Raw genomic sequence first — 14,431 nt, forward strand, 5'->3', positions numbered from 1 at the left:
AGTGAAATGCTAATTATTATTATTATTATTTTACTAGCTGGTTAATTATTAATTTGTAGATTACTACATTAATGGCTAAGGTAAGTAAGCTAAGGACATTATTTAGATGGCTATTTTGAAGCCCTGATGCTAGCAGTTGTTTACTTTTGCTTCGTCTAGCTCAGGGGTCGGCAACCTGCAGCTCTTTAGTCCTTTTAGTGCGGCTCCATGTGGTTTGGGAAAATACTTTTTTTTTTTTAAGTAATTAGCTGATTTTATTTTTTATTTATGTTAGTTCTTTTTTAACTTGTAGTTCTAAATTGGAAGATTATTGTGATATTGAAATATAAATATAAAATTCTATTCTATTATTTTTTTGATCGCTCAAAATAAGCGTCACACTTGTGGAAGCCGATATACCCGCCAAAACGCCGTGCATTTATCGAGACTTTCAACCCCAGGTAAGACAATTCTGGATCTTCGGATCCACATTATGTCAGCAGCTCCACCGTGGACTATGTTAAAAGCAAACACCGCTCACGCCTCACAGATGACAGCTTACAGTCCTGCGTAAAGATGAAAGTGACTTCGTACAGCCCCGATTTGCAGACGCTGTGCGCAGAGGTTCAGGAGCAGAAGTCCCATTGTAAACATATCACGGCAGACCCGACGATGTTTCCATGAACACGCTTTTCAGCATCTCTTTATTGACCACTTTTCACACACGGTTGCTGTACGCATGCAGCCGGTGTTAAAGCGCACAGCCCGACATATACCAACACAACAGCACAGACGTTGAGGCGGCGAGGCGCGATTGCCGCTCAGGTGCGTCCGCCTCCCCTGCAGCGGCGCTGCAGACCACGCCCCGCCACACACATTAACCAGGTAAAGTACATATTTAGGCAGAATATTGCAAATATCAATTTTTTTAAATTTTTTAGCATATGTCTTTAAGAGTTCAAAATGTGTTAATTACATAAAAAAAATGTAATTTTCTCTGTAGCACTTCATGGATTTAAGCAACACGCCTTAGTTGTTCACACAAAGCATAAAGGTAAAAAAACAATATTACAGTGTTATCTTCATTTTAGATGTCAAAAAGTATTTGCGGCTCCCAGTGTTTTCTTTTGCGTGGAAATCGCGTCCAAATGGCTCTTTGGGTGTGAGAGGTTGCTGACCCCTGGTCTAGCTGTTCACTTAGGATTGTGAAAATATTGCGGTTTGACGAGTGCGTCACACGAGTATCACCTTTAAATTAAATGTAATATTTGATGACCTGAGGACCAGAACGGGCTCAAAAATGAAATCTTTAGGATAAAATGTAACTTTTCAGCCGTAACCTACACAAACAATAAACTGATCATAAAACAGTTGTTTTAGAATCCCTTGACTTAGTTATACATGAATTAAATAATATTCCTGATGAAATATAATTATGATTTCATTAATTATGTTTCTATTATTTGTCAAAAATTCAACAACTAAATTGTTTTAAACTATTGATTTTTCTACTTTCTGGCTTTCCACCTCCAATTTAATACTGAATGCAGATCTGTGAACACCATCGCAATGAGCACTTCATGAGAAATTCAGAAACAGGACGTGAATCCCTGCATTTTTATCTGGCGTGAACATTTTTCAGATATCGAACATGAAAGATCATCTTCTGGCAACCTTAATTCAGAGACCCCATTTCCTCACTGCGCAACTTTCCCAAGAGTAAGATAAAGGAGAGGAACAATGGCAGCTCTAAAAAAGGAATTACAGAACAAAAGGAAGAAATGAAGAAGGAGAAGACGGCAGGCCTATGTTGGATAGATTTTTTTGAGTTAGATTGTTCTTGTTTGGGGGCACTGACTGCTGCTGTGTTGGCCACGGGGCTGCAGTAAGGGGTTGTGGAGGAGGTGATGGAGGTGGGCGGCTCGGCGGCGCTCCTTACAGCCAGATACTGCGGGGTGAGGCCGCCCAGGCCCGTCAGGCTCCCCCAGGTGGTCGCACTGTTGAGCTGCTGCATCTGCTGCGCCAGCTGCTGCTGCAGACGCCGCTGCTCCTTGTCCTTCTGTGTGTCGGCAAACTTCACCACGATGGGAGATGAGCAGCCCTGCGGAGATGGGAGGATGAGGAGGAGCGTAAAGAAGGGGAGGGAAAGAGAGGAAGAAAGGGAAAACGAGAAGGATGAAGAAAGGGAGAAGAAGAGAGTGAGGAAGTGAGATAAAAAATAAAGAAGTGATAGAAGATGAAAGGGAAGTATAGAAAGGCCACAAGCCCCCAAAGATGAGAGGAAAGGAGACAAAAAAGAACATGAAAGGATGGAAGGAAATGAGAGAGGAGCCAAGATGAGAGAGAAGGGAGGAAGAGAAAAACAGAAATGGAGAAGTGAGGAAAGAGGAGAGGAGAGGAGTTCAGGCAGGAGAGGAAATGGGAGAAGAAAGAGAAAAGGAGTCAAAGGATTGTTCAGGTACTTTGTTGCTTGCAAACACACCTGTAATAATTGTTGTACTGAGTGAACACAATATGGGCAATAAGCCACATGTCTACAGTGATGATACACACCTGAAATCATCCACAAACATCTTTGTATTAACAAACTTAACTTCAGCAAAGAAAGAAAATATTCTCAATTAAAAAGTCCTCTCTTGCGCACACACACACACACTCAGGGACACAGGACACGCACACACAGTCACACAGGAAACTTGAGTCTAAAGCCGGTGGGCTTTCTTCTTTCCCCCAAAAGGGCTCAGTTATCTCTGAGTCCAAAACGGTATCACCAGAAACAGATTTCCCGAGTTCTCCAACTATTTCATCATCTCATATGAAGAGAGACTTGATCTGTGTGTGTCTGTGTGTGAGTGTGTTAATATGTGTGAAAGAGGGGGGGAAAGACCTAGAGAGAGAGAGAGTGATTTGGGCGACTACGAAGAGAGGTTGAGAGGGCAAGAGAAAGATTTAGAGATTTTAACGGTCACTAGAACGGCATCTAATTGTTCGAATTCTTACGCCTCAGAGCAGCGGCAGTGTGTGTATGTGTGTGTGTAAGAGAGATGATTGTGTACGCACACTGAAGCTGGGTAACAAATCAGACGTCCAACACGCTTGCTAACAACTATGACACGAAGGAGACAAAAACCCACAACGCTCCTGATGAAAGCTGCGGTGCCGGCTGAAACGAAGCTGAGACGGCAAGTCATAATCTATCACACCACACCATTACTCACACAACGCAATCAAAGCCTAACTAGGGGCAAATCCGTTCAAAAACAAAGGCAATCTGCCACAGGAGGATAAAAACCTTTTGATTGAAACATTTAGTTTGAGGCTCGATTCCGCACTCGGCGGGGGAGAGAAGGGATTTGCCTACTTTGCAGATAGCGCTGCACACGTTTTGGAGCGGAGATGTGCTGTATGACGGTTGTGTGTGCCGGTGCAGGTATTTTGTGCAAGAGTGAAAGCGAGCGAGCGTTTGCACTTCCTTCCTTCACTGTGGATCAGAGCGTGTACTGTGAAACTAGCTTTTAGCATTCACACTTCAGTCAGGACCACTTTGGTAAAAATAACACCGTGATTTCCATTTGCATTTATTTAGATTTGGCAGTACCGGGTGTTCCAAAGTAATGAGTTTGTCGGACAAACCGGCCTTTTCATGCGTGTTTGCTGAACAGGTGTCTGAGATCATTTAGTGCGGGGCACAGGAAGAACGATCCCCAACATTTAGGGAGTGAAAATATGCACTTTACTTTAAATTTACTGAGTTTAGGGACAAGAATGCGACAGTAACATATAATCTGTACCCTTTCTGGACACAATTTTGCATTCCTGAAAAGAAAATCTGTCAGTCTCTGATGCTAACACGATGCTAGGAGTGAGATGCTAAAAGCTGAGGGCATGCCAACCCCAAACAAGCAGCCCAAACTTGATTTTTAGGCCTCACCATTTTTGTGTTGATACTCATACATTTGGGCCATTTATCCCTTTGAGTCAACTTTCTTCTGATTGGCTGCCCTCTTACAAACAGATGGTCTAAACAGGAAGTGGAAAGTGCTTCTGTGCGCACAGCCAGAGCTGCATGCCTGAGATGTCCAAATAAGGGATATCCTCTCTGTGACATCATAGAGATCCAAGAGTAGAAAAAAAAACTGTGAGAAGCCTGAGCTTTTGTCTCACAGGGAGTATTTGTACATACACTGATGTCACTATTTAAAGCTATGGCCATGTTTAATATGAGAATCCACCACTGTAATTACACGCAAGGCCTAAAAATTCATTGTTTTTTTTTCCTAAATATCCTCCAAAATAATCAATTAATAATCATTAACACCTTTAGAAGCGTATGCCTACACTTTGACAGTATGACTGTCAAAAATAAAGAGTCTAGCCTAAAACTTTAATGGGAAATTAAATGAATTTCAAAGCCGAATTAATCTCTTACCAACATCACATCATCACAACTGATGGCTGTTGGCTTTTGCACCAAATATTATGCCTTTAATCTCGGTATAAATTGAGACACAGCACTGAATCATTTTGATATGACTTTAATTGGTTCAGCAGCTTCATTCTTATAACAAACACATCGAAGAATACAGATGCATGCTTTTTTTTTTAAAGCTCTGTGTTTTCTCTTACTGTGAAATGCGACAATCTGACCAATGACAGAATACACATCACATCCTGAGCAACATTAAAAACTAGAGTTTCTGTGTAATTTAAAAGCAGACCTTCTTTGTCAGATAGAACATCCAGTGTATCTGCTTCCTTGTATGTGTATGTGTCTGTTTCCGTGTGTTACTGCCCTTCTTCTGTAGGCCGGGGCCTGACTTATCAGCTGAATGAGCTCGTCTCCTGTCTGTCGGCGGCTCGGCCATATTTACTCTGTCTCTCCACTGGTCATTTTGCCTCTTCATTCTGACCGCCGACAGATAAAGTAGAGGAGACGACGGGAGAATTGTATTGGGAGGGCGAGGGTTAGTCGGGGCCTCGCCGTTGGAGTCGATTCCCCCTGAGAACCGAGCTCCCTATCCCGCTCTGCTAAATATCTCATCACTCCAGTTGACACCTTGTGAGTGAGGGGAAATGCAGCCCGGAATGAGAGTTCTGCTCTGGGAGGAAGGCTGAGGGCCACAGGCATCTACGCCTGATGCTGCCGGTTATCCCTGAAAGGCCGGCTGTTGCACTTTGAAGCTGTTTTTCAGGTGATTGCCTCGTTGGTTACCTTCGCCCCTAAATGCTGAGGATACATGGAGAGAAAGTGGCAGCTCATGCCATCTATTAGTTTTGCTCAAAGAAACAAACTATCCTGCTTTTACCTTAAGGGGATTTTTTAAAAATTCATCACAGATTAGCAGCAGCTCGAACTTTCATATAAAAACACTCTCTGACTAAAGAGCTAATCAACCTTGATTGAGATGAACAAGCATCTAGAAAGCCATGTATATCAGAAGCTGTTTTGACAGATGAACTCCAGGCAGTGTCAGGAGGATTACGTTGGGACTTTGTCCAGCTGGTCCTTGTGAACCACATGCTCAGATGGGGTCTCACTTCTGGAAGTACTCTGGCTTCAGCGATGGAGCTGCATGGATAGAGAGTGCAACAGGCAGAACATGGGACCTCGTGCTCCCTGCTCATGCCCCGTGAATTCAATTGACTATTACCTTTTCTTCTATAACACAGTCTGTTACTTCACTGGAAAGGCAGGAACATTTAATATCTGATATGCCGGATATTCTTTTTCTGCTCATTTTAGAGGTCACCATGGTGGACCATCTGCCTCCATCTCACCCTGCTCCTACAATCCCTTCTGTCACACCAACCCTTTCTATGTCCTCATTCACAACATCCACCTTCTCTGCGGTCTTCGTCTTTTCCTCCTGCCTAGCAGCTCCATCTTCAACAACCAGTACATCCACTATCCCTCCTCTCAACCTGAGATATCCCTCTGATGATGTCCACATTTCCAATCCTGTCCATCTTGGTTACTCCCAATGTAAATATTAGCATCTCCAGCTCGGCCTCCTGTCTTTTTGTGAGCTCCACCATCTTCAAAACACACCTCATAGCAAGTCGACCATCTTGTAAATCTTCCTTTTCACGCCCCTGTCACTCATTTCTACCTACTTCATCCAGCCTGGACCTCTCGCACTGTCCATTACTTTGGAAGATTGACAACCCGTCTCCCTCTCATTCACACACAAATTTTGTCTTGCTTCAGCTGACTTTTCTCTCTTGGACATCTCCATGTTTACACAGGTATCTCATCAGGACCACCTAGCTTTCCACTCTTCATACTCTTCATAGCTACCCTAATTTCCACCATATTAATCCTCTGCTCCTCTACTTTCATCCATCCATCCATCTCTAACATCCTTTCCAGTTTGGTCTCTCTCTGTGATACATTTCTCTGCCAGATAACGAAGTTAAAAGCTCAGCACTAAAAATGCAGATTATCAATCTCCACTGATGACTCTCTGGAAATTGTTCTGCAGCAGCCATCTTTTGAATTGGACTACATGGACTACATATCTAAAGTTTAAACTTTGCATGGTGTGATTATAAGTCTATTATAAATATATTTTTAAACAGAAGCCATGGCAATTTGGGCAATTATGACTAACTTTCACTGTTTCTGGGCAGCTAGAGGTATATGATTCAACTTCATCTTAAAATAAAAACAGAACATAAAGGTGAGAGTCTGGAGAAAAGTGGGCGAAACTACAGGTTTTGAAAATACGTCATAGCTTTTGGGATAAATCCACAATTCCAGTGTCGAACTGTTTGCGCAGAGGTTTGTGTGAAGTGTCATTTTTTTATATTCAACATCCAAAAATTACTATTAAAAGCACTGGATACACTTAATTTTTCATATAGCATAGTTGATGCTGTGGCACGATGGGCATATTTTCAGATGCTTCCATAAATTTAAACAAGTAGTTGACGTGCTTGGATTCCCAAAGAATTTGGACTTGTAACTTGTGTATGTAACTAAAAATAAAAATACTCACACATTGTGTATTTTACAGTTTTGGTAATTAACCTGTGAAGAAAAAAATAACTTTCCAAACCCTCGCTAACTAAATATGGCAAGTATAAAAGGACTATTAAATCTTTGTCATAGTCTGGTGTGATAATCTCCTTACACTCGTCTCTTTTTCTCCCATAGCTGTTAAAATCATTAACTGCAATTTCAGTAGAGATGCATACATCTCATTTTTAGCTACACGTGTCTTTCATGTTCTATCATATTCATCCCTCTGCAACAATGAAAAATAACTCGTCCCCATTTGCAAGTAATTTCATAGTTTTTACTGCAGCTGCATTTCCTTTCTATTCTGGTAGTTGCCATCATATTCCACTGAAATCTGCATCTCGTGAGCTTCACAGTGCCACAAAAGATTAATAGGCAACAAAAGATGGTGACAGGTTAACCTGCACTTGACCCATGACGTCAGTCTTTCCTTCTTTCACCAGAGCCTTTAGATTAAAGCCCTACTTTAGACAAGGACACCTTTTACACAACCCTGTGACAAACAGTGGAGTCTGACAGTTTGGCCGAGACTGCCCTTATAAGGACATTCAAAGGAAACATCGCAGCCTGCGATCCAACATTACTGTTAGTTTTTTTTTTGTCCATATAGACACGACAGCATCACACAGTTGTTGTGTCGGCTGCACATCCGTGATGGGACTCTCCCGTTCCACCACATGTCCAAAGGTGCTCTATTGGATTGAGCGCTGGTGACTGTGGAGGCCATCTGAGTACAGTGAACTCATCGTCATGCCCACAAACAACATTGTAAGATGATTTGAGCTTTGACACCTGGTGCATTGGCCTGCTGGAAGCAGAATAAAAGGATGGATGTGATCAACAACAATACTCAGGCAGGCTGTGGTGTTTAAATGATGCGTTGCTGGTAGTAAGGAGCCCAAGACTGCAGCTCCAGACAACAGAACCAAAAAGATTTTCGGGATGTATTATCTGGAATTAAAATTTTAACAGGTTAAAGAAAAAGAAACTAAAAATATAAAAGCCCAGAGTCTTCTGCCATTTCTTCTAAAATTACCAACTACTACCTATAGCCACCTATAACAACCAATGAGGGTCACTTCTCTCAGGAATTATCCCGTTTCCAACAACCCATCACGCCTCTGTGATTTAAGTCCATTTCAGAGTGTTTGACGAGGCCAGTGTTTATCGGTATCTGCTGATACGATGGGAGTCTGTAAAACCCTTTCTGCTGGGTGTAATTACACCACATGTTGAGTAAATCTAAATTTGTAAACCATCTGATTTGCTTTAAATTGCCCACTTTTGAATACAAACAGCAGGGGGCGACATAATGGCTTCATCTCGCTTACGGGATATTTCATGAGTCTCCTGCGGACAGTCGGCTCCTCACAATACACTGACTTTATTGATAACAGGCAACTAATGTTACCCAACATATGAATACTAATGTGTGGTCATAAAAAGAAACGTTCCTGTTTTGCCTCAAATGGTCTCTGGGTTCATATTCAACAGCAGCAATGTGTCTCGGTGCTGGAGGTGAAGCATCGATTCCCATTTTCAGCTATTTTCAGGAGACAGATTTTCAGCTCCAGTCAGTCAAGTCTCCCATGTTGCACAACTTTCACATCTTGAAAAATAAAAAATAAAGCGCTCCGAGTCTCATGGGAGAATTTTTTACCAGAAGATGCTTCTACGGGGGAAAACACTCTATTCTGAAATGCTATTTTTGTCTGTTTCTTGCAATCTTTTGACAAATCTCCTACACAGAAATGCCCGTCTCAGACAGATATCGTAACAGCATTTTCACTGAAATATAGATGTCAGTGCTGCCATCATGCAGCAGGTTGAGTGCGCTTGATAAAACCTCTAAAATATGCCTCAGAAATTTCACCTGCGCTGCATATGCTTGATGCCCAGGTGTCACGCCACAGTTCCTGACTGACAGATGGGTCTGTGTAGGCCGATGGCATGACAGCCCGTGGTCTCAAAATTACACTGCAATGATCACCTGCTGTAATTACGGTATCCGACTTTAAAATGATGTAATTACAGCGTATCGATCAGCCGAAAATACCACCTTAAGAAAAAGGGGGGAAAAAGTGAAACTTTTGTCTGTGACTTGGATCGACTTAACCAGGAGTTCACTGAGCTAATAAAGCCAACTACGCTCCCTGAAGCCAACGCTCTGAGACAACCGTGAAGAGAGCATTACACATCGCTTCCCATCTTTCCCAAAATGCTCAGATGCACTCGCGCGAACTGAACTTATAAGCTCCGGTCCGTTTACCTTGGAAATCAATCTCTCATAGCTTTCAAGAGAGTTTATGCGCTCTGAGCCTTCTCCATCTCATTTATTTACCTCTCGCATAGCCTTCAAATGTCAAACCATGTTAACTTACCCTGCTAATAGGAAGTCAGGAGCCCCCGATATCTATAGGAGTCTGCGCGTCACGTCTGAGCTCTTTGTGCATGTTGTTTCAACTCATTGTCCCCAAAACCCAGCCTACTCGCTCAGAAGGAACCGTCAAAATCTGTCAAAGGCAATACTTGGAAAAGCACTCCCTCTTTAAATCGTGCCATGTTTAACTGTTCATTGTTGCATGTGATTAAACTTCTCCTTCCACTTTAGCTTCGCACTTTATTATTTATAGACTGTCTCAGTTTTTCATCAGTTGAAATAATTGTCGTTGTTTTTTCTTATTTTAATAGTGTAAAACATTTCCATTACAGTGAATTAAATCTATAATGAATTAATTCCCTGCCTTTGTAATAATATATATATTAAGAATCCATATTATGCAGAAAAGGTTTGCTTTGTGTCCATTTTGAGATTCCCAGAAGCTTATAAAAGCTGTCGAAAACAGACATCTTGAAGGTTGGATTGATGAAGACATCAATCCAACCTTTTAATCATTTTCAACCTTAAAGTGGTGCAAAATTCTCCCTCTAGTTTTGAATGTTATCAGCTCACTGAAAAGCCATTACAAGTCGTTACCAGTCTCACACATGCTGCCAGGCTCCTCCTCCTTTTTGTAGCTGTACCTCATTCGATCCACCCTTCAGATTAAGCGCAACAAAACATAGTGTGAGCTTGACACATCAACCGGCTTGCTTTTTCTTTCCTAGTGGTTGTCTTTAGGTTTGTTTTCAGGCACCAAAAATATGGATGGCTATTTGTTAGGAGGTAGAATCGGTTGTTTGCTGATGAGAAGTTGGGTAGTTTGATCCCTGAACCCCAATTTGCCCCCGATGCATATTTACTGTGTGGAAGATAAACTGCATTTAATAATGTGCTCTATGAATGTGCGTATAATGCAAAAAGGGCTCTTGAGTATCCTTTTCCTTGATCACCAAGACATTTATTTACCTTTGGAAATCTTACATGCACTTCTTCAAACTACCACTAGAGGTCTCCTGCACAAGCTGGAGTGCCTACAATGTTTGAAAACCATCTTCTGAGTTGCTATTAGACGAAGAATTGCACCTACTGGCCGTTCATTGAGCTGATAACATCAGAACTGGGCGACTGGATTGCGTTTCCTGTCAGCAAGTGTGGACACACACATCACCTGTCGGTGTAAAACAACGCTTGACTGAACAGCACGACAAACTGAAGCCTCCAGACTGATCCTACAGCTGAATCAACAATTCAGCTTAAATTAGACTTAGATGGTACTTATAACACCGGCAGAGCATATACACTCTAGAACACGCATATACATAGTAAACTGTGACTAAATTCAGAGTAAATTGAGACTATTTGGAAAACAAAGACGAATCTGGCATTTTGTGACAAATACTCGAGACTCATAAGTTAGGCTAACTCAGACTCCTTCTGTTAAAATAAAACATGGGATCATCCAGCCTTATACGGTGTCAACATCAGCCCCTGATTAATCTAATCTCCTATTTTCTTCCCACTGTCAGTCTGTATCTGTCTCTGCTCTTCACTACAGTCGACAGATGTGTTTGTTCACTGTTTAAACAGACACTGCTGTGTTTTCGCTCATGCTCTACTTAAGCTCTCGTCTAAATGCGCTTGAACGCTTCTGCATTTCCGACGGGGGGTCGGAGGGGGTGTGTGTGCACGTATGCAGCAAGCGCAGGATAATACACAAGTGTCCCTCTAGTTTCGTGCGGGAAAAGGAAAAAAGAAAAAAGGTAGGAAATAGAAAAATCAGTGTTGATGGAAAACTGCACGAGGGGAACCTGAGTGCTAAATGAGTCTTTATAAAAGGAGTGAATAATGTAAAGCACAAATAAAGCACAACGAAGGCGACCCACTTTTCTCCGTGTGTGTCTTTAGAGGTTCGACGGCGAATTACCCGTCCCGCTCATATCCACTTTCATTACGGCCTAACATTCAGAGAGCAAGGGTGTGTGTGTGTGTGTGTGTGTGTGTGTGTGTACAAATGTGTGCCGGCGTGTACCTGAATGTCACACCGTAATGAGAATGGATATGACAGTGACAGGGCCATCAACGAATGGGCCCCCGGTCTGCCTTACTTCTTCCTCGTGACATGTGGCGCGTACGTGACAGGGAATACACTCACACAGACACACGAACACACACATCACGTGCACACAATCTTTCTCTATCTAAGACAGTGGGGTGCAATAGAGCCAAGACAATAACCAAACTCTATTTACCAGACCTCATTCCCTCATTCGGACTCGAAGTAATTACTTTTAAATTGCAAAACTGAGGAACATTAACAAACGGATGCGGCAATTTAGGTCCGCCTGGGGCTAGACAGCTTGTTTTCAAATGGAAATGAAGGTATTTTGCCATTGTCCACTGTAATATTGTTGTGTTATGGTTTAAAGCTTCCCTTTCCCCCCTTTTCCTGTGTGCATGATAAAAGCAAAGGGGCACTGGTAGTGTTTACCGGCCCCACTGTGGCAGACAACTTGCTCGGAGCGAGGTTAATTCTAGCCTAATGCTAACGCCGACGGAGAGGAGCGTCGCTCCTTCGACTCAGAAAGACAGACACCGCTGCTGTTCGGCCACATAAATCAACACAGACACTGATATTCACAGTGTGGCAACATAAACAGAAAAACCACACACATACTCACAGATAGACAGACAGAGGGAGGAGCATGCGTTTTCCCCACGTCAGGGTCACAGCACATCAATAGCAGCCATGATTATCATGATCAGCTCTAATGAGGGGGCTACGGGGGTGAATGCCACTCGTTCTTTTTTCCCCTTAACACAGCCTGTTATTACCGCTTTTTTTTGTCTCTTTCTCTCTGACTCGCAGGGGTACACACACTCTGTGCTCGTCTTATACCATGTAATTCTCTTCCCAATCACACTCCTGTCATCCTGCCCTGTCACAAGGCCTGACAATGCTGACAAGGGCGCCCCAAAAACCCGGGTGAGGCAGGGGGGGGGGGGGGGACACAAAAGAGCTGCGACTAGGTCCCCATTATGGCACCGCTGGGGTCACTGTGCAACTGATGAGGTCTGTAACAGCACCTTCCAATTTGCAGTTGTTGTGTCAAGGGTGCTGCTTATTTGTCACAGTTTGGAGACTTTGCCAAAGTTTGCCCTAGTTGGAAAATCTGCGATTGGAAAAATGGAGACTAAACAGGCGATGGTGATTTTTATCCCAAGGCCGAGGACGTGACTGTGCCAGCTTCTGCTAAAGCTCTGGATGGACTTCTAGCTTTTAGGTGAATGTGTCACACTGGTCCTCTGCACACCTGGCATGTGGCGTTAGAGGTCTGCACAGGTCCTAACCTTAAGCCACAGTATTGTCTTTAACACCCAGTGCAGCTTGTACTTCCTAATTGGACATCTGAACTGGAGATTCAAGGCTAGATTTCATTGTATTCTTTCAAAATCACACAAAAAAAGACGGCTATTGCAATACACACTGATTTGCAAATTAACTAAACCCAAGCATAATCTGAGCCTGAAGCTTTATACAAATAAACAAAAGACCCCAAACCCCTGAGTGGCTCAAGTTATATAATAAATCTCTCCTTTCTTTCTGAATGGCAGCTCCACAGATGCTACAGAAGTCAGCAGCACCATAACTCTTTTATGGAAAAGAGACATCTTATAAATGAAAATCACCTCATTTAATAAACTCTCGTCAAATTAATCATTATTTTTACCGCCCGCATGCGGCGCAGGAAAGCCGAGACTTTGTTACAACTCACATTTCCTAAAGATACAAGCTGAATTCATTTAAATTTACACACCGAATAAAAGGATTTAGTTGGATAATCATAAAGATTGAAAGCATAGGCAGACTTGTACCAAACAGTTAATGCTTTAAAAAATCATCAAGTAAAAAAAATCATCAAATGAGAAGTGAACAGTTATACTCTGTAGGTTGAGGGGATGGAATTGGCCTCGTGTGTGAGTGAACAATGAAGGATTTTAAGGATAATAATGGTTAAAAATAATAATAAAACTAATGTGAAATAAAAAAGTATACACATGTAAATAATGTTTATGGACTGTTAATAAGATAAAGACTACTTCAGAACATAATTAACACCTTTGAGTATTTACATTACTCATACACTAACTTGTAACTTAACAAACAGGGTTTAAAAAAGTATTATTGTTACTATTCTTATTCACAATGTTTATTTTAAACCCTTAACAAGCTTTGTTTTTTGTTTGATTAGCACACAATTGCAACAATAATTATAATAAAGAGTTCGCAGTCGTCTGAAATGATCTCTACACATAGAAACTGCCAACGACTTTATTAAAAGTAATCTAATAAGGCCGTTAACACTTTTACAGTCTTATTAAAGCTTCCTGCATGTTAATTAAATCTTTGTAAGGACTCAAAGACTGTAAATAAAAGGTGGATGAAGGGTTTTGCATGCTCACATCTTTCTTTGTTAACTAGTGGATGATGTCAGAGTGGTTACAGCCACCTTTTATATACAGTCTATGCTTGAGTAGCACTTACCAACTTATAATCGCGTTTCACAAAAAGCTAAGCATTTGCTAACTGTTGTGGTTTAAAGATTTTATTCTCCTCGTGCTGAGGAAAAATTGATACCACATTTCTCTTAAGCGAGCAGAAAAAGACCTACATAATGGTTACGTATTAAAGCAGCGCTCCTTTAGTCCTTACATTGAGGCATTCAATTCACTGGACCTGTGTCAGAAGTGCTCCAGGAAATGTTACTCGGCCTAACCTATTAAGTAGCAAGTCGCGGCTTTTACTGAAGAAGTGACTCAAAGATGAGACAGACATATAATTGCCAGCACAATAACAGAGTGAAGTGCATGTATTAAAGGCACTAAAGAGACAGAGAGTTGAAGAAAGGGCAAGAGTACCATACCTCCATAGTCTGAGACTGGTGCATGGCTTTGATTGCATTCTGTGCCATAGCTCTGGTGGAAAACGTGACAAACGCACATCCTGTAACGAGGGAGGGGGGGCAGAGGGAGGGAGGGAGGGATGGAAG

General features: G+C 42.0%; 1 protein-coding gene and 1 long non-coding RNA gene across 18 annotated transcripts in view; one reads left to right on the top strand and one right to left on the bottom strand.

Annotated features, from left to right (window-relative positions):
* Positions 1-14,431, bottom strand: part of celf2 (cugbp, Elav-like family member 2) — a 244,545-nt gene that overhangs the window by 28,839 nt on the left and 201,275 nt on the right. For 9 of the 17 annotated variants that reach the window (XM_082509967.1, XM_082509966.1, XM_082509965.1 and 6 more), the window contains 2 exons: positions 14,306-14,385; positions 1,838-2,080 (listed from right to left, as the gene is read on the bottom strand). In XM_082509967.1, the coding sequence (XP_082366093.1) occupies positions 1,838-2,080; positions 14,306-14,385 (323 nt within the window). The remainder of the gene's footprint in view (positions 1-1,837; positions 2,081-14,305; positions 14,386-14,431) is intronic. The other 8 variants (XM_082509972.1, XM_082509971.1, XM_082509970.1 and 5 more) reach the window with 1 other exon arrangement.
* LOC309691929 overlaps positions 2,087-14,431 on the top strand; it is a 58,490-nt gene continuing 46,145 nt past the window's right edge. The window contains exon 1 of the long non-coding RNA XR_014272165.1: positions 2,087-2,437. This is a non-coding gene — a long non-coding RNA (uncharacterized lncRNA). The remainder of the gene's footprint in view (positions 2,438-14,431) is intronic.

Source organism: Aulonocara stuartgranti, assembly GCF_965226115.1.
Source record: "Aulonocara stuartgranti genome assembly, chromosome: 17".
NCBI lineage: Eukaryota > Metazoa > Chordata > Actinopteri > Cichliformes > Cichlidae > Aulonocara > Aulonocara stuartgranti.